We start from the raw sequence: 25,535 nt of genomic DNA, 5'->3' as shown, positions 1-25,535 counted from the left end.
GCTTTTCCTTCTGCTTCACCTTCTCAAGGCACGTAAATGCTTCAGGGAGCTGGGTAATGGGTTAAATATCAGCCTTATGGTTTTGTAATAAATGTGTTTGCTGCTGCCAGTGAGCTGGAGGTCCCGGCGTTCGCAGGCAGCTGCCGAGGGCTGAGCCTCGAGTTGTGTGCCGGGACTTTGGTGTCAGAGCAGATGCCGGGGAAGAGGCTCCTCCGGTCCCTCAGAGCGGGCTGAGGAGCTGAGCCCCTGTTTTCGGGGCACGGGCTGAGCCCTGGCAGCTCGTGTGGCACCCGCTTGTCCCAGAGCAGGGGTGGGAAATGCCGGCAGTGGTGTGAGCTGGCCTCATTCCTGCTTGCAGTGTCATGGCTTGGAAAGAGAGAAGTGAGAGCCCCGGGATGTGGGACGTTCGTGGTCCTGGAGGAGCCGGACACTGCTGTCCCTGCTGCAAACACTGCCCTCAGTTATCGTTATCTGCGGCATTCGAGCTCCTGATGTGTGTCAGCCTTTTCCTCCCCCAGCTCCCCTCTTCCTCTGTGGACATTCAGGGGAAGGGGATCCCAAGTGGCTGGCCGCAGGAAGGTTTGTGCAGAGCAGGCAGCAGGGTCAGGAGGCTGTGACCCGTGCTGAGCCCCGAGCACCTTCCCGGCCCCAGCCCCGCAGTGCCGTGCCTGGGCTCGCTGGGGAGGCGCAGCTGGGCTCAGGGCTGTAATAAATAAATCAGCCGCTGCTCATAATCGGGCTGCTTTGGGGAGCATCTCGGGGCAGCCCCCTCCCCAGCAGTTGCTGAGGAAGCTGCACGGTGACCATAGCTCGTGGCTGGGAGGGTATCTGAGGGGCTGCAAACCCCGCCGAGCCCTGCCAAGACCTTTCCACTGACAGCGAGCTGAGGCTCGTGCTGCCTCCCCGCTCCCTGGGCCCTGCGTGCCCAAAAAACCAGGCCCCAAAGGCAGCGATAAGGCGGCAGTTTGCTGTACAGTGCGTTACAGTGTCAGACGGCTTATCTTCTCCCCTCCTTCAGCCCGGGCCACATGAGCCAATCCTCGCTGCTGCCAACGGCCGATGAGCTGGGGCCCGGACCAGGCCAAGTGCTGCACTTCATCCGATTTTGGCACAGCGAGCTCAGCACTTGCTGTGCAGAGGTTTTACCCTACAGCTGTGGTCATCCTGCGGGGCTGCACGTAAAGGGCAGCTGGTGCTGGGCCAGCAGGGCAGAGCCAGGAGGAGACTGAATAATTTTTGTTTCTTGCCTGTGATGCTCTCGGTGGTTTCCCAGCAGTCTCTGCCCCTGATTGCTAGGAAATGCTCAGATGCTCCGGTCTTTCCTTCCTCCTGGGATTGTTTCGTTCTGACCGGTGCCTTTGTCACTGCCGTGTTTGTTGTGGCCTTTCCTCGGTGGAAATGCAGGGGGTGTTTGATGCTTGCAGGATGTGAGCTGCGTGGTGAGCGCTCGGATCCTTGTGTTTCCTCTGACGCATCCCCTGCCAGCGCCGGCTTGGCTTTGGGGTCGCCCAGGGACCCGCAGCATCCTGCCCCAGCAGGCAGCCGGGGTCGGGGCACGCATTGCTCCCAGGCTGCGTCGAGTCTCTGGCTGGCACAGCTTGTTCCAGAGCTGGCTGCTTGGGTGAGGTCCCCAGCTGTCACCAGTTGTGGGTGTTTTCTCCAGTGACCGGCTTGCCTGAGTGGCTGCAGAAGGGAGGTTTTTTTACTGCAGCCCTGAAATAGAAATATCTACATCTTTATTGGTCACCCAGTGACCTTGCATGCGGTTGCAGCGGCAGGCAGCCTTCTTCCTCGAGACACACCAGCTCAGCTGGTGGGTCTCACCACGTGCCTAGTGACAGGACGAGGGGGAATGGGCTAAAGTTGCGACAAGGGAGTTTTAGGTTGGATGTTAGGAAGTACTTCTTTACCGAAAGGGTTATTAAGCATTGGAACGGGCTGCCCAGGGAGGTGGTGGAGTCACCATCCCTGGAGGTCTTTAAAAGACGTTTAGATGTAGAGCTTAGGGATATGGTTTAGTGGAGTACTTAGTGTTAGGTCGGAGGTTGGACTCGATGATCTTAAGGTCTCTTCCAACCTAGAGAAATCTGTGAATCTGTGAATCCCAATTGTATCAAAACCCCCCCAGGCTGCCACACGCCACGGGCACCTCTCATTGCTCCCTTCCTCCCGGGGAAGAAGCCTGGCGTCTTCGTGCTCTGCCTGCCAGGAAGCCAGCCTGGCGCAGCGCAGCACAGCCCCGCTCGTGTGCGGCGCTTCCTCCCAAGCTCTGCCCTGGGAATTCCTCTGACGAGGCTGCTCCCTGCAGCAGTAACCTTTTATGGTCCCTGGCCACAGGAGAATATAGCAACTGCAACACCGAATCTGCTTAACGTTCCCCTAAACCAAACAGCGTGTGCTCTTGGAAGTGTCCTTTTGCCATCTTGTCTCCGGCACCAGCTGAGGAAAGGTGAATGTCGCTGCCTGGCCACCTCTGGGGAGCTGCGTGGCCAGCCCCTGACCACCACACAGCGGCGAGACTGGGCGCAGGTCCTCCCAAACAGACTCAAGTGCAGGGCCTCGGGGTTTACCCTTCTGGCTAGAAGACGGGCGACCAGCTCCATCTCAGACACAGGGATGCTCACAGCCTCTGTGCTCTCCACGCCAGCCTTTCTTTGCTCATCTTGCCATAACCTGATTCTTGGAAACGTTTTTTTCCCCCAAGAGCCCCTCCACGGGATCCCTGTGCCCAAGTGTCGTGTCTAGAGGTGACAGTGCTAGCCCAGGGTCAACCAATGGAGGAATTAAACGCGGGGAGCCCGGAATTGTCACGTCTGGTGCTCACACATTGCCTAAAATGGTCTCCCCACTGCTGTAGCCCCGTGCACAGCACACGCTGGTGCCTAACGGTCGCTGCCGCCGGGTTCGCCGCCGCTGGCTGCAAACCTGATTTATCGCGTGTTGAACAAGAGTGTCTGAAGTGTCCGAGGAGGATGTAAGCTGTCTGGTGGGGCTGCAGGGGGCTTGTTGACTGCAGCAGACATCTTGGCCAAAGCCAGAGCCCTGCACGGCACAGGGAATATTTTCCAGGCCTCCAAGGAGCTGACTCTGATCCAGGGACCCACTTCAGAGCTGCAGGATGGAGCCTGGTGCAGAGCCAGCTTTGGCAGGCTGGCTGGGACCCTGCTCGGGAGGAAAACACCTCTTTGTTTTAGCTAAACCTGCGGGCCAGGGCTCTGGCCTCTGTCAGGCTGCAGCACTTGTCAGCTCCTGCAGCTCCATCCCTGCCCCTCGGGGCTTTGCTCCCTTCTCCGAGGCATGTTCGCTGCTGCAAGGGATGGAGAGGGCAGACAAGCTCCTTTTGCTTCCCTCCTCGGGCTTGTAGAGGGCAAGCAGGATTTGTCCCTGGCCCCCTGGGACCTTCCCAACCCCCTGGTTGCTCCCTTTGGGTCAGTTCTACCTTGGTCTCAACCCCAGCCTGTTTTGGGGTTCGGTGGCTTTTGCTGTCCGCTGACGTCTTTGGCTGCTCAGCTTCCTTCAAGCTCACGCCAAAACCTGCGCTGGTTTGTTCAGAAAGCTGACTTCTTGCTTGCAAGCTGAATAGGGGAAAACAAAAGGTGGTGTTAAAGCCTGCTGGCTGAGCCTCGACCAGTTTTACAGCTAAAGCATTACAGATGCAGCTCAAGGACATCCAGGGCAGGAATTTGTCTATTAATTAAAATTTTCTCCTAGAACCTTCCTAGACAGCCTGTTTCAAATTTTCACTGCTCTTATAGTTAGAAAGCTCTTAGTTAAATAGTGCCTTCGTGGAGTGTTTTTCTCACTATATCGCTTATAGCCCCTCACTTTAAATGATTTCACACATTTAAATACACCAAACGCTCCTTCAAGCAGAAAACCTGGCCTCTGCAGCATGCAGCAGGATCCAAGGAACAAACCTCCAAACTCTCCCTCACGTTTGCTGCCTTTTTCTCATTGGCACCGTGCAATTTCTGGCTCGCTGGCTGCATCGTGTAGCATTAAAACGCACAGCAGGCTGCAAGGTTTCCAGGAGGGTGTTTCTTAACAAGATCTTGCTCATAGTAACGCTTTTATATTTTGCTTTCCTGGAGTATGACGGGTTTCTAGCAGTTTCTAGCAGGTTTCTTTTTACCCCCATTGGATAGATACGGTGGCTTGCTGTCTCTTGCTATTGTTCTCCGCATCTTCAGCCATCCACCACCGTGCTTCAGCCAACAGCCTGGCTTTTTTCCACTCGCCTCAGCTGTATGTATCTCAAAGGAATAGAAGGCCTCCATGAGTCACGCACTGGTTTAGAGACCGTGGCTAGCGTTTACAGTGTGTCTCGCTACATAGGAATGTGCTTCAGTCAGCTGGACGATATATTGTGCCGCGAAGTACGTCCAGACCTTGTTTTTGTTTCTCAATGAGTTATCGGGCGGTGTACGCACGCTCAGGCACCCGCTTAGCACTGTGGTGTGGGGAACGTGCGCGCGTTGCGGGACCGGAGAACCGCGCGCCTCCAGCACTGCTCTGCGTGTTCAGCGCTGCCCCAAGTCCTCCTGTCTTCCCTCCCAGCGGCGTCCTTTACTCTTTAAGGATGCAAATAGTATCACTGCCAGTATGTTCGTTTTTTTCCCCTAGATTCCTGCTTTAAGGGTCCATAATGCAAGTGACAGCGGTCACAGTGTGCTTAGCTCTTCTCTTTTACTGTGAAAGCAGCCCCTGCAGCACAGGATGTTTTACGGGGGTCTGGCTGGGATGGTGCAAGCCTGGTCTCTGCACCAGCATGTGACGTGGCTCAAGGGAAGGCATTTCTGCTGCTAGGGGACCCCTGCACCGTGTTCCCGCAGGACCGAGGCTGGCCAGGCTCCTGTCCTGAAGGGTTGAGGGAGCAGAAGGCCACGTGGAGCATGTCAGTGCTGCCTGATGCCACCTCTCTGTGTCACTGGTTTTTACATCCTCCTGGCCGTCCGGCCGCAAGCTGTGACCTCTCTGTCTCGCAGGGTCCGACTGCAAGCCGTGCTTACGGGAACTCGCTGAGCGCAGCCCCTCTGCTTTGGAGTACCGCGGCCCCAAGAGCTTCCTCCCGTCCCTGATCGCTGAGGATGACACCTTCTTCACCAGCATGGCTGAGGAAAAGGCGAGTGTCCTCTTTCCTTCCACTGCCGCCATGTGAGGCAGGAGCTGGGGGTGGCAAACTGGGGGGTCAGCACCATATCCAAGGGGGCTGTGGTGGAATAAGGACAGGGGAAAGGGGTGCCGACCCAAATTATCAAGGAACGCAAGGTTATATTGCTTTTGTGGCTGGGAAAAATCATACACATGGATGTTAGTGGGAGTGAGGCATGGAGAGATCTCAGGGGCTGGAGGGAGCCCTACAAACCCCAGGAGCAAGCTGAGCTGGTGGGACTGGGGCAGGTCGCATCGGGAGGGGAGAGCAGAGCGGTCCCAGCTCTGCACAGGACGTGCCCCCTTCGCAGCACAAGGCTCTCCGATGGGCTTTGTGCGCTCAGGCTGCGCCGTTGCTGCCTTTGCAGGAGGACTCCTCTTCCACAGAGCTGGACGTCCCCGCAGCTGACTTGCACAGCAGCACGGAGGATCTCCTCTCAGACTCGGCTCTCCACGGCACAGAGTATTACAAAGACCTGGGGCTCCTGAGCCCGCCAGCTGCCAAAACAGCGCCGGAGGCAGCAGCGCAGCCAGAACCAGCCCCCCAGGCTGTGTCAGCCATTCGTTTATTGGAAGAAAGACCTGAGGCTCTGAGCAAAATGTCCGTGGACGTTGCTTTTTCCAATCCCGTGTCCTGCTCGGTGCGTTATGGCGAGGCCGACTGCCACTTCTTGAACAAAGGAACCAGCGCTGCCAATGGTCCTGAGGAGATGGGTGAAGATCTGGACCTGCAGGAGACCACGGAGTCCTTCCCCACGCTGGTGAGGTCTATGTCCACCTCTCGGAGGCACAGCTGGGAGAGCCCCTTGTCACCTGTGGACTGCAAGCGCAGGTAAGGCAGGAGCGTGGGGGCTGTTTGAGATATCCAGCACAGCGATGCTGCGGGAGGCCGGAGCGATCGCTCTGCTGCTGGGTGGTCTCCCGCCCTTGTCAGCATCTGCCAAGGCAGCTGGATGCTTCCTGCTCATGTTGGGTGGGATGGGGAGGAACAGACACGAGGGCAGGAGGAGGTTTTTGTGTCTCTTGGCAACAGGAAGACCCTCTTTTCCTGGTCCTGGGGCTGGGAAGAGGATCTCTCATCTGGGGAGAGCTCGTTTCTGCCTGCAGAGGACCCTTGCACACCATCAGCTGCCCTGATGACCTCCATCCTCTGTCTCAGAGGGAACTTTGCCCACTCCCAGGGATTAAGAGAGCTCTGCCAAACCCTTTCTCTTCTGCTCTGCGAGCTGGCTCAGTGGGGCCTGTGGCTGCAATTGCAGCAGTCCTCAGACCCCTTGTTCTCTGCGTGGCTGCAGAAGAGGATGCTTTTTGTGGTGTGACGCTGCGCTCTGGCTGGGAGAGGTTTCCAGGCCTGGCATTACTGCTGTGCTGTGCTCCTGCCGCATGCAGCACTTGGGCTCCAGGTTCCTTTGTGCACGCTTCCCCTGCTGACAAACATATTGATCTCCCTGCTGGCTGGGAGGTAGGGGCAAGCCAGCAACGACTATTTATATCTCCCCTCCTTATAAGGTACCCTGAAATTATCTCAGCCTGAAATCTTGGCAGTTCTTTATCAAGCTCAGACTTTGGTTCCCAGACCTATTGTTGTGCCATGTGCCAGGGATCATTCACAGTTTACAGTGGAACAGGCACACGAGCCGTGGTGGCACGGAGCGGCTGGCCGTGCCGGCCTCCTCGCTGCGTGATTAAGCATGTGCGAGTGGGGGGCCAGGGCAGGGGAATGCGCCCCGCCGTCCCCTAAGTAAATGCGTCCCGCGGCCTGTCTCTGGCAGCAGGAACGAAGTGGCACCGATCTGCAGGCAGAACCCACTGCAGGGAGTAAGATTTTCCACCGAGCCCTATCCATCATTTTGTTCCTACGCTGCTGGCACCGCAGCAGCACTTGGTGTTCAGGCAGCTGTAGGGTGCTGGGGGGCCGGTCCCCCCCCTCGCTTCCCAGAACAGGATTTCTTTTTCCTTCCTTGAAGCCGGGCCCCGGAGGAGCAGGATTTATGACATGATGCCACGGGGATGATTCAATAAATGACAACATCTGCCGTTTCCAAATGCCCGAAGGGACTTTGCTGGCATTGCAGCTGGCAGGCCAGCAGCTCCCACGCAGGCGAGGCAGGCTGCAGGGTGGCTGTGCAGTCTCAGGAGCTGCTGAGAGATCAGCAAGAGCCAAATTAAACATCCCAGGTGACCGAGGAGCTCATGGGCTTGCTGATGGCAGCCAGAGAAGATGCTTTTAACATGCTCAGGACTTGGTGTCCAGGCTGACTCTTCCCGGCGTTTCCTCTCCCACGGGACTGCTGCAGTGGCCCTCTTTGTCTTCGTTGTAGACTCCACAGCTGTAGGATTGCCTTAGCTGTAGACTCTTTAGGATTGTCCACCCGAAGTCGGGACATGGCAGGGGCTGTGCCATGCCCGGCACAACGGGATGGCCTTGCTAAGCTGTCTCCTTCCCCTTTATTGAATTAGGTTCAGCTTGGATACCACAGAGACGGGCAGCGACGCGGAGCAGGAGGATGTGGAGAAGGGCAGCCGGTCCTGCCCGCAGCCTCGCGTGTCCCTGCAGCTGCCCCGGGGCGAGCTGGAAGCCTGGAGCAGCACCGGGGGCAGCATGGTGATCAAGGTGGAGATAGAGCCGCTGCGCCCGAGCCTCCCAGGCCGCCCTGGCTCGGAGGAGGTGGTGAGTGTGCGAGGGCTGCGAGTGTGCTGGCAGCGGGCAAGCTGGGCGTGCGGAAGGCACCAGCTGCAGGCTGGACTCCTGCGGTGCCAGCATCAAACCAGCTGTGGCAGGAGGTCCGCAGGGATCTCAGCAAGGACGGGCTTTCTCTGCTGTGGGACAAGCTTTTGGCAAAGGCCCTGGGAGCTGGTGATGCACAGCCCTTTTTTCCCACATATCCAGTTGTAATTTCCCTTGCTGCAGGCAGAAAGGAGCAAACGCTGCCTGTTCCCAGTGATACTCCCCTCTATTTATTTCTGAACTGCCTCACCAGCTTCTCCACCGAGACTCGGGCAGAGCTGGTGGCAGGATGCATCTTTTGGGTCTCGGTCTAGTCCTCTGCTCTGCTACGGCACAGCTAGCACCTTGCAGCGAGGGAATGAGCCCTGGTGCTGCCGGGGGTGGCCCGCAGGGCAGGAGTCTGTGGGAAGGCAGGGGCAATCGCTGGCGCTTGAGATGGGAGAACCATTCCCCACCTTGCACCTTGCCAGCTATGCTGGGCCCCAGTGGAGGCTTTGGCACACACAGGACCAAAGATGCCCATGAATTTTCACTTCTCCAGGAACGTGGCAGTGACGGGAAGAGACTGAGGTCGAAGTCTGTCCCATCGGCCTGCGAGATCGCCTCCCCTCCGATACCCTGTGGTTTCAACACTGCTCTTTCGGTCGTGGAAGGTTGGTGCAGACTGCACGTACAGCTTTAACTGAGTGCAGGTTGGCTGTGACTAAGGCACAGAGCCGGAGATGTAGCCTCTGCAAGTCTAGACATCCTCTGCCCTTCCCTGCTACACGGTCCCAGGAGCTCCTGAGATAAAGTCAAGCTGACTTTGGGTATGAGCTGGGCTTACAGGAGTCTAAGCACAGACGTGTCCCCAGAGGCACATTGCCGCGCAGCCTGAGTGTTGGTCATTCCTCACGCACATGAGGCAGGGATGGTTTCCTAGGAACAAAATGTACCGCTGCTTCTGCCTGGGCTTAAATGTGCCCTTTCTCCTCCACCCACAAGAACAGGGCAAACGTGCTCTTCTGGCAGCAGGGCCCTTAACTGGCAGGGGAGCAGGCTGTGGACAAGGCCATCAGGTTCTGCTTCCTGCACCGAAAGCCAAAAAGCCTTAGAAAACCAGAGACAACAGGAGGAATGAACTGAGGGCTTATTTGCTGAGTGCCTCTCCGGGCTTACGAGCCTGTGAAAAGAGAAATCCCTGCTCAGAATATTTTTCCTCTGCTCTGTCTCTTTTTGCAAACCGTGCTGCAAAGCACGGTGAGAGGACTCAGCTCCTAGGAGAGCCCCTCTCCCAGGTGGCCTGTCAGCACCAAAGCCACCCCAGCTCCTGTAAACGTCACGTTGGCCAGCTCTGTGCTGCTGGAATCCATTAGCCTGCCCCACTTGCGAGGATTGTCCTGCAGCAAAATGTAGGGAATTGTTAAGGGCACGGGCTGGGAAGTAAAGGAGGGGTAGCCACGGGGGGGGGACAGTGTCAGCTCCTACCCTCTACCTGCAAGCAGGATCCTCGAAAGTCAGAGTAACAGACTGCAGGAGGAAGGTATAACACAGCAAACCAGGCTGCCTGCTGAGGGTGTTTTGTGTTCCAGGTGTCGAACCCCCCGCTCTGGAGATGCTGGAGAAGGATCACGTGTCCCCAGACCACGTGTAGGTATTGTCAGTCCTGGCTTTTGGAGGTGGTTGAGATTCCTGAGTGCATCTGAGCTACTGGAGATCCAGTATCAGACCATAAGGGAGATCCCACCATGCTGGGGCACGGCTCCGTAGTTGGTCGTAAACCGGTGCCTGATTCTTTGTGGGGTGCAGAATGCGTTTGCCAGGAAAATTTCTAATCTTTTTTTTTTTTTTCTTCTGCCCCATCCCTGGTAGGCTGATTGTCCAGCAGGTACTTCAGGAGCTGAAGCAGTATCATGGGTGAGTGTGTCTGGGAGAAGGATTTGGGCAGGGAGGTCATGGGCTTGCCCAGGAATGTGTTACTGCCCAGTCTCCAAAGATGGGCCTCCCTGCTGACCCTCAAGTTCTGCCCTTGAGTTTTTTGCTGTGTCTGATGTCTTCTCGTTGCACAGGGCAAAGCAGAGAGTTTGTGTGCAAGAAGGCAGTGATTCCTCCCAGCAGAACCTCACCTGGTTTGAGTTCCTGTCTAATGAGTAAGTGAGGCGGGCAGTAACCCCACACTTTGTGTCCCTGGAGCAGACTCTGATTTCTAGCCCCGCTCCATCTAAGCTCAAGTGCCCCACTGCTACTGTGGACATTGGTTTCTGCAGCAGTTCAGCCCGGACTGGGGCCTCATTGTGCACGGCACTGAACAAAAACACAGTGCCAGCCATAATCTGAAAGCTCATCTCCTTATTTGCAAGTCTCCATGTGAATGACATGACTGATGCTGAACCAGATCTCCCAAGGGATCGAAAGCCCAGGGATGGGGTCCTAAAGTAAAGCTTCAGCTGAACTTCATCAGTGATCTCCTTGAATTGTGCTTGGCTGGTTAACTTCCCTTAGTTAAGATGCTTTTTGTCTCGTTTCAGAAATGAGGACAGTGGAAAGAGTGACAAAGCAGAGAAAGGCACCAAGGTGATGCGCCGTCTGAGTTCCCTGCGGAGCCGAGTTACCGGGTCCTGGCAGAAGGATAAGGTGAGAGGTGCCGAATTTGTGGAGCAGGTTGCTGGATTCCTCGAGCAGGGGAGGGGATCTGGTTCCATGGAGCAGTTAGCTGGTCCACCACTTTTGGGTGGCTGAGGCCTCTGATTTCATCAGCAGATGCATGGTGACTCCTAACAGCATGCACTGGACCAAATGGTCCCTGACTCACGGAGAAGAGCTTGCAGGGGTGCAGGCACGTGCTGCCGCGCTGTGTCCTGCCTTTCCCCATGCATGGCCCTACCCTAGAGGGACTGTCCCAAGCCTTTGGGAGGCATTTGGGAAAGCCACTGAAATCCCAAATGTTCAGGCACAAAGGGGCCCAACCGCACTTGCTGTGTGCCAGCTTGCTGTGTGCTTGTTTTTACCAGCAGGGAGAGGAATGTGTGGGCAGTGCGAGGCACATAACGGAGCTGTGGTGGTTTTTTTTTGTTTTGTTTTCCTTCCAGGGTAAGAACAAAGAGCAATCAAAAGAGAAAGAGAAGGAGAAAGAGACAAAGGAGCCAAAAGAGAGGTGGAAAGAGGTCAATCGGCACCAGCTTGTGCCAGGGGTTTTCTCCAGCTGCACCAGCTGCTCCCTGTGTGCCAAACCTCTCGTGAATAAAAGTGGTCTGCAGTGCCTGAGTGAGTATGGCTGCCGCTGCCTGGCTCTGGCCCAGCCTGGCTGTCCCCGCTCCCCGGCCTGCCCTCTGCCCAGGGCGGCCATTCCCCTGCTTAAATCCGCCTCGTGGATTGCTTCACTTCTCTGCCTGGCTTGACTCACCCCACCGCCCTGCTTAGCCTGGCTCGGTTGTTCTCCAGATAGCCTAAATAATCACTGCATCTGCCTGGCAATAATTTATCCTTGTTATCCTTGGCCACCTGACCATTTCCTGCCCCTTTCCCCAAAGGAGGGTTCTAGGTCAACTTTTCCTTTAATAAGGTTTTGTTTTTGTTTTTGTTTTTGTTTTTCACAAAGCTCTGCTTTACCCAAGCAAACGTCCCTGCTGCCTGAGTGAAGTATTTTAGGCTGTTTTACACCAAGGCAGCGATGTGTCAGCTGAGCATCTGCCCTGTGAATGGGCACAGGGATTCCTGGAGCATCCAAAACTTTAACAACTAACACAATATTCAAATGGAGCCTCCCAGGACTTGCGTGGATGAAATTCCTGCTTTTCAGATGCAAGTAGCGCTCAGGAATGGCAGCTGCTCCTTTGCAGGCATGCATGGGGCTCTGTCCTCCCTTGCTGCATGGCCTTGGCTGCTGGACAAACTGTCCCTCCTCCTGGGGGCAGATACTCAGGGCACTGAAGAACATTTTAATTCTTGAGAAACCGCCTGTGGGCAGATTAAATCTTTTGGAAATGAGAGAGTTGCTCTCTTTCTCCACCTTGCATCCTCAAGCAATGCTCACTCTCAAGTAACGAACCCTCAGCGCTCTTAAGGTCAGTAAAACCTTCCTGGGGCAAAGCAACTGGCTGCCTTAGGGGACGTGTTATAAGAAGCATATTTTCCCTTCAGGGCAGAGAGAGATTTAAAAGGACCACAGGCACACCACAGTGAACATTTCAGAGGTGTCACAGCCAAAGCAGAGAGGAGGGAGCTGAATAAGAGCAAGTGCTTTGTGGATATTTAGAAAGGATTCAAATATTATGAGAGGTGGCAGAGTTATGCTTTGTTCTTTCTGTCTGAAAGCTCTTAGCTGAGGCTCTATTTGCAGTGCTGCATGCTGCTTTACAAAAATACCCGAATCTGAGCAGATGCAGATAGTCCTTGTTCTGTAGTGAACAAAGAGCTTAGAGACACGCTCTTTCTGGTCCCAGAAACCCTGGGGTCATTGCCAGTGCGAGCGATTCTTCTCTGAAAAACAGCTTTGGAGATCTGTGATTGGGAGCTCAAGGGGCTGGAGCCGTCTTTCAAAATATGTTTGGCTTGGCATATCATTGTCCACCATAAATGTGTGGGGACTGGCTGTGAGTTATATTAACCTTTACCTTGTTTGTTAGCCTTACCATGAGGAATCTGTGTTCTTAAGTCTTACTAACATTCAGCAGAAAAGCTCCATGGTGACTGAGGCGCTGGTTTGTGTTTGGGACTCGGTGACATCTCCTTTGGTTTCCTGGGCTGCTCAGGGATCGCGCTGCCTAGGGTAACATGGGCAAACATGGGCAAACATGGGCAGCAGAGCTCCTTGTTGCATGTTCTCTGCGTGGTGGCTTGAACTGAGGCTGAGCAGTCAGGCAGGGTTCTGCGATGTTCGTTAAAATTAATGGCCTGCCCGTGGCCGATCTGCACCAGGGACTTGTCGCATGACAGCTGTTAGCCCGAGAGCGCCTATATTTGGATTATGCTGGGCTGAAACCTTTGCAAGCTGCTTCTGGGCAGCAGAGTCGATAGCTGATATCTCTAGCTCCCATTATCGCAGCTCTGAGCGGTGCGTGGTCTCCTGACGAGTCGCTGATAGGGCTCGGGAAAAGCAAGTTTTCGGGCCACCGGGCAGCCAGAGTGGCATGCCCACTTTTCAGATGTGAAAGCTGCTCTGTCAGGGCTCAGCCCGAGCTGTTGCCGCTGCCAGAATTTGAGGATATTTGGCTGCTCCTCTTGTTTTCTCCTAACGAACTCAACACTTCGCCATCTATACGCCTTGGCCCTCGGCCAGCCCTCGGTCCACCTCATGGTCAGGTGCTGTTGTTTACGTTATCTCCGTGGTATTTTTAACTGCAGCACCACCGTGTGGCAGGAAGCGAAACAGGCTCGAAAAAAGAATACAAGAAAAAAACAGCAGTTAAAGAAAAGGGTGAGTTGAAACCAGGGAGTAGAAGAATGTGGGAAGAAGTAGGCATTCTCACGCCTGGAGGTCTTTTTCGCTGTCCTGTGGACACAAAGAGTCTGGTGGCTACCAGGACAGTGATGAAATAGAGGCGCAAGAGCTCTTCGTTTCGGACAAAGTAACAGCAGGAGGAATTCTGCTTTTAATTCAGAACAAAGAATTAGCATTCTTGTGCTGGAAACAGGCATGTGAGCTGCGAAGAAGGCAGGCAGCCTGGGTGGCTCTGTGCAGGGCAATTTGCTCCCCTCTCCCACCTGATTCCTCCCGTCCATCCTCGCTCCACGTGGTACAAAGCCTCCCAGGGAAGGCAGGAAGGAGACCGTGGTGTGCGTCGAGTACAAAAGCAGGATGGTTTCTGCAGCTCCAGCTTCAGAGTCTCCCAGACGTGATGTTAGGAGTCTGGCAGGGAGGAAAAACAAAGAGCAATGTTTGTGGTAACTGGGATCTCGACAACGGTGGCCACCCAAACTTTGGTGTTATATAAACTTTGAGCTGAGAGCCTCTGGGTTTACTGTTCACCTGGAAATGGAGAAAGCTCCTTTTGAGCCTTTGCTGTCAAGGGTGGAGAAGGTTCTGTGCCTAAATTAATCCTTTCTTATAAACATGCTTCCAGAGTTTATGCAACAGGAGTTAGATGAATCCCAGGAAAGCCCTGACAGGAGGAGAGCTCTCCAAGCAGGCTGTGCCATGGAGGGGAGCCAAGGATATGCCGTGGTGTATGGATGGCAGAAAGATTGCTTCCCCCTCAGTGACCTGAGATTGAGCACTGAGGTAGAGGTGGGACCTCTATGTCTCCTTTAGTTGAGCCTTATGTCTCTATTACTTTACGGAAAAGATGCAGCCCTAGCCCCTTTTGGTAGCTCAGATCAACCGTCTTCTTCAAAAGCAAACCTTCAGTTACAACCAAAGTGCTCGGCAGGCTTTGGACAAATCCCTCTTCTTTAAGAGAAGGCGCTCAGTTTAATGAATCTTCATGAATAATCCAGGCCGGAGGGTTGTGACTGACAGCAGACTGCCCACCTGTCCTAGGCTGACCTTTGCTGGCTGTTGCAGTACACAGGCTGATTTATAGCAAGTTGCAGTAACATCCAGTCTCCGGGACTTATTAGCACATTGTGAAAGAGGTTTGAAGAGCCGTTTCCTTCCTTACAATTTTTCCGTGGGTAAATGGAGGACATGGGTCTCAGCAGTTGTCAGGCAAACATCTCCTGCAGTTGTCAGGCAAACATCTCTTGTTTTCATCTGTAAGCAAAACAGGCCAGAGCGGCTCTTGGTCCGGGCTTGAAATTCAGCGCGTGAAGTTCACCTCTCACTTTGCAGCTTTGCCTGCACACCCTTCCTTTTAGGATTCCCAGCGCAGCACCAATAAGCTAATACGGGGAGGAGAGGTTTGCCTTATCATGAGGAGGACTGAGTTGATTTTCTGTTGTGAGATTTCTGCTCACAGCCCACACAGAATCCTGAGAAATCTGAAAAGCAGCAGGCAACCTGAAACTTCGCATTTCTGGAAAGAGACACAGCTGCCAAAAAAGCTTCTATTCTGGGGAAAAAGGAGGTTTGGCTGCTGTAACATGATGACAGTGATGAATGGACTGGGAGTCCCTCTTGGAATGAGTGATTACTGACAGGAGTCCAAATCAAACAGGCGAAACCAGAGCGCCTGTGATCGGCTGTGGGTTAATGTGGTTACAAGCCAGTGAAGCAGGATCTAAAGCAACTGGGAAAGTGGTCTGCAGGATTGGTTTCAGAGGAAATGCTGACTGAACTATGAATCTGCAGACATATAGCTGGCCCTACGAAATACTCCCTGCGACTGTCGAGGTTTTAGAAAAGGAAGCAGAAAAATATATTGTTCTCAGCGCTTCTCCTTTTCTGCTTTTCTCTTTCTTCTCCTTTCTGGACAGTATCGCCTTTGTCTGGAACATTTCCAGGATGCTGTTCCTTGTATTTCGTGATGAAACCTCAGTGTCTCGTACACCTGGCCTGACAGATGCATAAGGCCGTGTGACAGTAATCCATTTGCTACTCGTTCAGTAAGAAATGTTTTATTATTATAGAGAATTACACAGGATTAGAAAGCCGGTGCGGTGCTCTTCTCTTCTTTGCAATCCAAGCCTTAGCTCTAAGCTATGGAGTATTTCAGCTGGTTGCTGTGCCAGATTTTGCACTGATTTTGTGGAGATGCCCTGAGGCCAGCCGCACAAGCACAGCATGTTCTCTCTGTGAAAGCTTTCGTTGGGCAATCTGCAATGCTTTACTTTTATATTATAGTGAATCACAAAGCTTGAAGTGTCTAAGGATTAATCTGTCACACAGTGGCAGCCAGCTGTTTACCCCCAAACAGCTTCATTTAATGATTATTTCTCTATCGGGACTGAGAGGCCCCAGTAAACGACTGGGACCTCTTTGTACTTAGTCCTGTACAGCACCAGAACAAAAGGGAACATTTCTGAAAAGCTTGCAAATATTAGATGAAAAAAATCGATGAAGTAGGTCGCAGTGTGGAAACCAGAGACAATATTGGTCTCAGGGTAGTCTAGGATTTCAGCACATTTCCAGCCAAAATGGTGCCAGGCTTTTTCAAAGCAGCGCGGGAAAGCTGCAGGGTGGATTTTGAGAGGGAAGTTTGCTTTGTAATTATGTATGTTTCATTTTCAAGCTTGACAGGCAAATTGCACGTGCACAACTTAAAATATGACAAACCTGAGACGGAGATCGGTATTTTAAGTCCTCAGAGTGAATCATAGATCAGGAGGCAAGGTTAGGTCATGAGGTGCTCCAATTTTTCCTCCCTCCACAGTGCTCTTCAGTGGCACTGCACTAGTACCACATCAAACTGCTGGCCTTAAGTTTCGGGGAATTTTTATTTTTTTCCAGCACTTTAGTTATACAAGACAGAGCATGAATCTGACGATAGCGAAGCAGCATCTCCTTGGCTTTCGCTGTTTGTCTGCACAAGGGTCACTCACAAAAGCCCAGGCCGGCTGCGGGCACGAGCAGTTCCAGGGCGGTTAGGAAGCGAGCGCGCTGCCAAGCCGCCTGGCACCCCAACGCCGCCTTGGCAGAAGCTGCTGTAAACACTTCGTATTGAATGGCAAATCCCACCGGGCTTTTAATGATGAATTCCCTATTTAGAGTAGATCCCCGGCGCTGCGCGGACACGTAAAGCACCGCGTTAAAGCCATCACTCGGGATGCTGCGTCCCATCTATTAAGGGGCTGTTTAGTCTTTGTTCCCCGCCGCCGTCAGGCGCTGACGGGAGGCAGGTGCCTCGCAGAGTCCCCGGGTGTTTAAAGCTGGGGCAGGGGGGGTCGGGCTCGGTTCCGAGGCTCGGGCAGGGCCGATTTGGCCCCCTCACCAGGCACGGAGCCGGGCTCCAGGCTCCCGGCCCTGAGGGAGCGGCTGCCTGAGGAGAAAGCGCGGGCTGAGGGGGGCGCGAGCTCCCTGAGGAGAAAGCGCGGGCTGCTGAGGGGCGCGAGCTCCCTGAGGGGGCCGCGGGCTCTCAGAGGAAAAAATACGGGCTGGGGCCGGGGGTCCCACCCCCGTGGAGGGTCCCAAGCCCCTCCAGGCTCCCTCTCGTACCCTCCTCCCCCTTCTCTTGCCCTGCCCTGCCCTCGACGGGGCGGCGGCGCGCAGGCGCAGGTGTTCGCCCTCGGCATCTTTTCCCTTCCGGGACACGGGGGCGTTTCCTGGTGCTGTGGCGGCCGTTCCCGGGACCGAGAGTGCAACCGGAGGCTCCCCGGGGAGTCCGGTAAGAGCCCGGGCTGTCAGCGCGCCCGTCGGCGCCCCCCCGAGCCTCGGATGCCGGCTCCCCCCCCCCCCTCCCCTTTACCGGCTTCAAGCAGGCGCTCCTGGCACCGGGCTCCCCCCCCGGGCGTTGTGAGGGCGCCCCCCCGGGCTCCGGCCACCCCCCGGTCCCCTCAGAGCCCTCAGCGGGGCGGCGGCACCGGGCCGGGGTTTGCAGCCCCGGGGGGGGGAGCGGGGCAGAGTTACACAACGCCTCCGTCGGGGGACGTGGAGGAAACCGACGGCTCGCCTCGTCCTTCCCGTGATAAATCCTTCGGGGTTTACAGCCGCCCCGGCGTGAGCGGCTCAAGGCTTAATCTGGGGGACGAGGCAGCTCGTGGGGATCTGGTCTTTACCTCAGAGACCTCTCGGGGAGGCCGAGGGAGGTGAAATGTTAGCGTGTGTTGTGGGCAGGAGGCGGGCTGGCGTCGTGTGGAGCCGGCTCTGCGTGTGTCCCGGGGAGGCCTGAGCATCCCCGTGCTGTGGTGGTGAAATCCTGCCCCTTGTCTCCTCGGTTGTACACGTACTGTTGGGGCTGCAGCAGTGAGAAGTGCCCGAGATGTACATTAAATACCTTAATACTGTTTGGAAAGAAAAAAAGGTGAAAACTGCATACGGCTCCTTATCCGCAGCTGTGATGACCGGTTTGAAATACGTCTTGTCCTAGGCATGGTGTGGAAAAGAGAGGGAGAGGTCCTCGGGTTGTGGGCTCAGCTTTGTGCGCTGGAGAGGAAACCCCCGTGCGAGCTGGGGCCTGTGACGGATTTCAGGGGAGGTGCGAGGAAGCAGGGACAGATTCAAAAGTGAAATAGCTCTTTGAATGTTTCTGGTACTGCGTTTGGTTTCGCTGCGCTAATAAATAAGCAAAATCGCTGAATGTTGTTTGAAGACTTTGTGCTGTGGTTTTGTTGTTGCAGTATCCGTGTGTCTTCTCTGCAAAACCAAGAGAAGGAACCGTTCCTTCCCAGCTGTTTGGTGCAGCCCCTTTTCAAAGTGTTTTCTAGTGGTCTTTATTATTTATTTATTTATTATTATTATTATTTATAGATTTATAAAGAGAGTTTAATTCTCTTTGGTATGCTATAAAAATAAACCCATGAACTATGGCTCTCAAACAGGAGCCATCAGACATGGTGTGTTGTAGTTCCACCTAATGTTTACCTATGAAATATTTTAAATACCTTTTATGATTGTCATAGTTGCTGCTTCAGTCCTGTAGTGTTCCTGTAGAATGGGGGAAGGGTTGAGCATGAGAGAATTGAAATGGTGCTCATATTTCTTTTAGTATAACGTGTTATTTTTCCTTGGTATTGTTTAGGAAAACAAACATCCATTGTTCGTTTGTTCCGGCTTGGGATTCTTTGCTTAAAGAAAACCCCAACCCCCCTTGAACTTGCGGTGCTGGGAGTGACACGAGCCCACCACACCCCCAGCGTGACATTTTGACAGTAAAAACAGACACGGCGAGAAAGGGGTTATAGGTTGTTTTGGGAGAGCAAGAGGGAAGCTGCAACTTAATAATTTAGTGTTGTTGTTCTCTCGCGTGGGCTGTTTCTGTTTCCAAATGTGAAGTATCTTGTCACCCTGTACCCTTCCAGTGTGGGGTTTCTGCCTCTGCGCAGTGAGGCATGTTAGCAAAATAAGTAAACACCGGTCACCAAAGCCTGTGGGACAAAGTTAAATCAGTTCCGAGTTCCCGCAGGTACGTGACCTGGATTTACCAAATACAGAAACTTCTTCAAGTTCAAGTGAGACTCCTCCTCTTCCCTAAGGAGACTTATCACAAAGTCACTCTGCTTCTTCTGGAATGCTGTACTTGCCTAAAATGTTTCTCAGTTACCGCGTTGCGCATCTTTGTTTAAATTTGGATTTTATGTTCTGTATTAATCATTCATATGCAAATCGTTCAGATGTGAATGTTTTCTTTGTCAATCCAAGAGGCAGTAATAACCTTGTATGGTGTAAGGCTGAGGTTCTCTTTGATCTCGGAAGTGCCAGACATCTGAAAACATAAAAATGATTAGTTTCACATGAGAACTGTTTTGTCCACAGCTGTCTGAATTTAATAGATAGCGGATAGATCCTTGATTAAAACAGTGCTTGAACACCTTGTATTGTTAGGAACAGCCTTAAAAGGTGTCCCTGCCTGAACCTAACTGTTTTAAAGTTGTTTTTGAATGTGTCATTTCAAAACACCAAAATGCTGTATACGTGAGGGAGGGAAAAAAAAGTCAGAAGTTAAATTTTAGATTAATCACAACGTATCTGAGTGGTAGTTGTGGTTGTTTGCAAATGGCCTTTTAAGAGTTATTTTATTGGGCAGTACCGTTCCAGACCAAAGGTCAGGGTCATAACACTCATAATATTTGGTGAGTCATAGATTTGTCCTGGAATCCAATTCTGGAAGACGCTTATGGGACATTGCCAGTATCTGATCCACAGGAAGGTATTAGAGCTGGGGGAAAATGCATCCGTATGCCCTTTTTCAGCTGTTCATTTCCCTCTTGCATAGTGTGAATCAGTGTTGGGCTTTTGGGCGTTGTAATGCGTTGTCCAATAAAATGCTCCTGTGTGACTGCCTGCAGATTGGCTTCTGGGAGCCTTTGGGAAAACATCTCGTTAATAAGGGAAGTGTTCCTCTTATTACTGTTTATTTTTATCGTTATACAATAGATTAATTTCATTATCCTCAATTTTGAACAGAGTCATTTATGATGTTTATGAGCCTCTTGGTCTCGAATGGTTCTTTGCTGGATGAGGCCCCCGTTTCAGTTCGCCTGTCAGTGGGCCGGAGGCCATCGCTGACACAAGCCCATGCAAAATGCTCCAGGGGCAGCAGCAGACCCCATAGCAAGCAGATGTGGGATAACGTGATGCTCCCAGCATCCTCAGCCTCATTCCGCGTGGCTCGGTGTAAGCCCAGAACCCACCCCGGTGGGTTTGCATCGTTTCCTGTGGTATCGATGGCTGCGGTACCTTTAGCACGAGCAGTGGTGCTCCTGTCCCCATTCAGCTGAGGTAACCCAAAGCCTTGCAGCTCCCCCGTGGGTGGCAGCTGACCACACATTCTCAGCGCTGGGCAGAGCTGTAGCACTTCTGCGTTTCCCTGCCCAAATTCACCTTCCTGCCGTTCCAGTGACTGGGAGAGGGAGGAGAAAGAAATGGATGGAGGATAAGATGAGGAAGGGGAGAGTCTGGGTGGCAGTTGGATTTTTTTAGCTCTGTCCCCCTCAGTACTGCCTTCTGTGCCTCTCCAGTTTGAGAATAGTTCACCAAAATAACTGTCAAGTTTATTTTTGTACCTCACCTCATTCTTGATCTGAATAAAACCTAATGCCACCAGTTACTGATGGAAAAACACCCTCTGTTTTCTGAGGTTAGGTATCTTTTATTTGTATAAATCGAGTGACCCTTCTTATTTATCTTTGCTCTTAAATATCAGTCTCAACCTCTTCAGGTTCCTGTGACCTCCACTTTCCTCTGTCCCTCATTCTTCTCCTTGCTGTTTTCTTGACCCCTGCTGTTTTCTAATTCCCTGCTCAGAGAGGCTGTCCAGAAGAATAAAGAATGCAAGAAGACCTTGTGTGTGTGCAGAAAAAGGAAGTCAAATTGACTAGTATTCAAATACTTGTTCTCATCCTTAACTGGGGTGTATTTGGTTCATTAAAAGTGTGGAAGATGAAATATGTTTTTATAAAATGAAGTATGGTTATAACACAGTCTGATTCTTCTGTCACTTTTCGAGATTCTGTTCTGACACCTGGCCAAAGATAATGGCACTTGGAAATCAGCGAGCTGATTGCATTTCAAGTAGGCTCTTTGAGAACTGAGTCCTTAGATTCATCTGCAGTTCGGAGGCTTTTCTATGGCATTTCCCTGTTTTCTAGCATATTCTTTCCTGTTGCGTAAAGAATCTTTTAGCAGCACAGGGAGCTAATACGCAGCACTGTTAGATATGTCTTCTGATGAAACGAAGAATAGCTGCTGAGAGTGGTATAAGATAGCTTTATCTACCTTATTGGCATAAAATCAAGACAAGAATGTGCACAAGGTTGCTCACTGAAACACCTCGGATTGCTCTGTACCTCTTCCAAATTAAAAGATCTTTTAGATCTCTCTCTTTCTTCTCCTAGATGGGAATGGCAAGGATAATTTGACTTCTTCTGTGTGTTTCAGACTGTGCAGTGAATGTCCATAAGAACTGCAAGAGTTTACTGGCTGAATGCAGCAGCATCAGACCCAAGGTGGGTTTTCAAGTTTGTTCTTTTATAAATAACAATCCTTGACAGAGTAAGTTTAATTTAGTGTGAGTGTACAGATTTAAGTCAGTAGAGAATCTTGCCCGACATCCTTAAGACATCGAATAGTTATTCACTTGTTGTTAGAGGAATTTATGACAACGTATGTAGAGAGAAATGAAACGCTTTTGTTGTTCTGAAAACTACTTACCATTCCTTGTGTCTGTCAGAGCTGTGACTAATGCTTATAAGAATGCTCAAAATCATCATGTTGTTGTTGTTGTTGTTACTTTGGACCACAACTGAATTATCTGGCACCTCTGATTTTTGCACTACTTTATTTTAATGGGTTGTGCCATCTCAAAGCTGACAGTGAGGGGTGCAGAGGAATTTGGTTATGATAGTTGCAATATTACTTATAAGCTGAGCAATGCAGAGTAAGTGTTTTCATTTCTGACCTCCGATAAACTTTGTCTTGCCAAGCTGCTCATTTTTTTTATCTGTGTCACCATGGTGCCTGTGATTGCAGGTAAGGTCACGGTTGGTCTCAGATAGTATCTGTCATTTTTTCTTCAGGTATTAGTTTCAAAAAATCATTTCCTTCTTCTCATAACTACTTACACTTGAGGGGGTTTTAATTTGTTTTAACCTGCAACTGTTGATGATTTTGGACTCTGATTTTAGAACATGATAGCAGGTTAGGGAGTACTATGAGAGGAAAAGAGAGAGCAGAACAGCTCAAACCTGGGCAGTCGGAGGTTAGAGGAAGTATTTTCAGCCTTTGGGGATTTAGAACATGACTCTTTAGGGTGTAGAAATGTTCTTGTGTTTTGTTGTTGTTTGTTTGTTTGTTTTGTTGTTGTTTATATATATTTTGAATTCAAACTTGTCAATGCATTGTGCATTTTTGTTTTAAGCATAAACAATCACTTGCTCTGATACTTTGATATTTGATTTCTGCTCTTTACCATCTGCCAAACTTCATACTTGAATCACCCATTACAAATTGCTCCTGAAGAGAACAAAGAGAGAGTGACAGCACAAAATGATATGGGGAATGAAGTCAGAAGTGAGATCCTCGAAGTGAAGCAAGACTCCCAGAAAACCATTTATTACAGACCGTGTTACTTACTTAATTTGTCTGCATCTTAGATAAATGGAGTCTTATTGAATTGGAATATCCTAGTGTTGTAAGAATGAGAAAGCTGTGCAGATTAACAAAGACAGTTTTTGGCCAGTCTTATTTTTGGTTGAAACCAAGCATTGGCTGGGTTAGTTCTAGTTTAGTTAGTATTGCTTTAAGCTAAACTGCAAGAAAGTGGAGGTGAAGGCTGCCTACCTCAAGGGTTTGCTTTCATTTAATAAATTGCTTATGGTCATAGCTTTAATTCAGCTCTAACTTCATTTTGGTTGTACTTCAGTCTAGTTTATATTTGATGGAATTTTTGTATATGGAGTTGATGTCTGTGCCATGCTTCTGGAATGTGGGAAAATCAAAGCTGTTATTGTGTCAAATCTTTTAGACTGTCAGTACGCAGCTTCGCTTACAGTTACGGTTATATGCCAGGAAAAAATTGATTCCTTTTGGACTGGAAAGTTGGTCTGTATGTGTAACAGTATTGTATTTTTTCCTATAGCAGAAAGATTTGCAGCACAGACCTTCTGGATCTCCACAAAGTTCGTCCCAGTGCATTTCCCCAGGTTTGTACTAAAGAATGATTTCTGTGCTCAAGGCTTATCTGTTCAATTGTATTTTTTTTCTTTAATATGTTTTAAAGGCTATACACAGGGTGTTATTGAAGTATAGAAAAGGTCTCTTTTAATAAGATGGCTTCATTTTTTTTCTATTGGGAATGGCTTAGAGGCTCCTAGCAATCTCCTGTGTGTTTTTATCTTTTTATCTTTTTATTTTTCTTTATACCTTCTTGCTGTGTAACCTCAAAATATCATGGTGAAAAGGGATCAATAAGCTAGTTTCTCATTGATTGTCTATTCTCTGGCCTCTGAAAGGACTAGAACTGTGAACTTTGTTTTACATCAGATTTTCATAATTGTCTATTTAAAACTTGCCTGCAGCTAGTGGTTGCTAGAAATCTCTAAGACAAGCTAGCGCTAATGGTCTGAACATAAATCTTTGTTAAAACGAAGTGGGAAAAGGGATCTGGGAGCAAAGAGAAGAAAAGAGCAGCTCTGTTGCAGCATAGGCTTTGAAATAGCTTTTTGCTACTGGAAAAGACCATCGCAGTTACAGTTGTAAGATTTTAAATGGCATTTTAATTGGTAGATGTTTCGAGGCCTGCCTAGCAGAATAGGCTTCTTGGGCTCTGAGATGACTGACTGTAACTAGAGCAGAATTATTTTCTGCCTTGCAGTCAGTCAGTCTGGTTGCTTTGATGGCTATAAGAAACACATTTGAGGTGAATATCTGAATACTACTCTGACTTTTGCATGTGTGTTTGCTAGGTCTTGTTTGGCTTGCATTTCAAACTGTACTTCTTTATGAAATAATTCTTAACAGATAGCACAAGGGGAATAATTGCTATAAGAAGATAAGTGGTTGATTGCATGGCCAAGAATGGTTTTGTGCATTAAGGGGAAAGTAGAGAGACTAAAATAGGAAACAATAAAGAATAATGAAAATAGGAAAAGTTGGCCGTAGGGCTTGTCGTTGAAACAGCTCTGTGGTATACAGTCTGGTCTGATGTGGTAGGTTAACAACGATCGATACAGACTCTCAGCAGTGTGCAGACAGTGCTAATTGAACTCAGAAAATGGCTTTTTGTTGGTGCAGGCTCTGCTAGGCAGCCACTACTAATTTTCCGTAGTCAAAAGCAGAAGATGGAAGTTAAAGGAACATCTAATAGCATGGGCTCTGTCTTTACCCACAGTATAACACTGCAGCCTGTAATGCCCAGGAAAGAAAAAAAAAAAAAAAGCCAAAGGTAGTGTATCAATATAGAAGAGAGACACATTTTAAGAAAGGTGCAAACTGTGCCCTCCCCCATATTTTGCATCTGGAAATGTTTAGATTTGGCCTGCCATTGGGAAACAAACCTTTTATGTTCTTGGCTGTGCAGCACAGAAAGAGAACTTGATGGCTGATGATTTCAGTGCTTCCACAAATGAAAGTGGGATGGCATTTATTATTAAGCCTTTGTTCAAGAAATCTTCCTTTGCCAATCTTACCAATATCCGCTCAGTCTGCTTTTTTGGGACGATGAACTCGAAGCTCATCACTTGGATGATGGAAGAGGAAATATATCTCTGTTTACCCAATCTGTTACAGACTGAAAATGAGCTGTGTGCGTAGCCAAAAGAATTTGAACTTGAACATTTGTTGGGAGAGGTAGTCCTAGTAGGTACAAGATGCAGTGATAATTGTGTTAAATGATGGTGAAATGTTCTCTGCAGCCATCATACAATTCTCGTCAACTGTTTCAAGGAAGATAAAATGAGAGACAAGTAGATGTAGAGTATGGGATATTAAGAAATTTGGAAAAACCTCTTTTATGAGTAGAAACATGAATAGCTGGATTTAGCTGTGCTTGGTAGAACGAGACAAGTGTGAAGGGAGAGATGAATACTTCTCAGATGGAGGAAGAGAGATGGAGGCACGCTGAGGAGTGCAGACTAAGGAGGAGGAACTTTGGGGGACAAGTAGACACTGGCATTGTCACAAGAAAATTTGTAAATTGGTGGTGGGTGAACCTAGGCTGGGAACTGAAGACACCCTTGAACTGCTACAGCAACATGCTCCTGAAGCAGCCTCCCAGACCAGAAGTGGAAGAGGAGTTTGGTCTGGATATTAAGAGAGAGCCTGCTTGCGATGGCAGAGTCCTGGGTGCAGGAATCCGTGAGATATCTTCCATTCCCATGTCCTTAAAAGCACTTGGAAGAAAAGACACCTGCAGACCTTGTCAGTGATAAGTGTTAAAGATTGCCTGGCTGCTTCTTCATCTTTGACTTTCCTGAAATTCCTTTTTTGAGAGGATATATTTTGTCTGCTGTTCCATATCATTCGTTACAGACATTAGTACTAAATAATTGTATCCATTTTTTATAAGTCTATTACAGGCTTCCATGAATTGTGTAATAGTGATTAAAGTTTTAAATATCTTTCCAGCTCACTGTCCATCTAGATTTAAAAAGCATTAAAGAGCTGCAGTATTAAAATTAAATTTAGCTCTGGTATCTATTACATTCA

General features: G+C 50.4%; 1 protein-coding gene across 7 annotated transcripts in view; it reads left to right on the top strand.

Annotated features, from left to right (window-relative positions):
- Positions 1 to 25,535, top strand: part of ARHGEF18 (Rho/Rac guanine nucleotide exchange factor 18) — a 53,737-nt gene that overhangs the window by 2,187 nt on the left and 26,015 nt on the right. For 4 of the 7 annotated variants that reach the window (XR_014575350.1, XR_014575351.1, XM_083811273.1 and 1 more), the window contains exons 2-12: positions 4,986 to 5,122; positions 5,520 to 5,983; positions 7,612 to 7,822; positions 8,421 to 8,532; positions 9,451 to 9,508; positions 9,731 to 9,775; positions 9,928 to 10,008; positions 10,387 to 10,492; positions 10,948 to 11,122; positions 21,270 to 21,337; positions 22,969 to 23,032. Coding sequence is in view for 5 of the 7 variants with exons in the window: in XM_083811273.1 (XP_083667399.1) it covers positions 4,986 to 5,122; positions 5,520 to 5,983; positions 7,612 to 7,822; positions 8,421 to 8,532; positions 9,451 to 9,508; positions 9,731 to 9,775; positions 9,928 to 10,008; positions 10,387 to 10,492; positions 10,948 to 11,122; positions 21,270 to 21,337; positions 22,969 to 23,032 (1,521 nt within the window). In the remaining 2 variants the exon portion in view is untranslated. Of the gene's footprint in view, positions 1 to 4,985; positions 5,123 to 5,519; positions 5,984 to 7,611; positions 7,823 to 8,420; positions 8,533 to 9,450; positions 9,509 to 9,730; positions 9,776 to 9,927; positions 10,009 to 10,386; positions 10,494 to 10,947; positions 11,123 to 21,269; positions 21,338 to 22,968; positions 23,033 to 25,535 lie in introns of all 7 variants that reach the window. The other 3 variants (XM_083811274.1, XM_083811276.1, XM_083811275.1) reach the window with 3 other exon arrangements.

This window comes from Anser anser (genome assembly GCF_964211835.1).
Source record: "Anser anser genome assembly, chromosome: 25".
NCBI lineage: Eukaryota > Metazoa > Chordata > Aves > Anseriformes > Anatidae > Anser > Anser anser.
The sequence above is the reverse complement of the archived record's forward strand: the minus strand, read 5'-3'. Positions and strand labels throughout refer to the sequence as shown.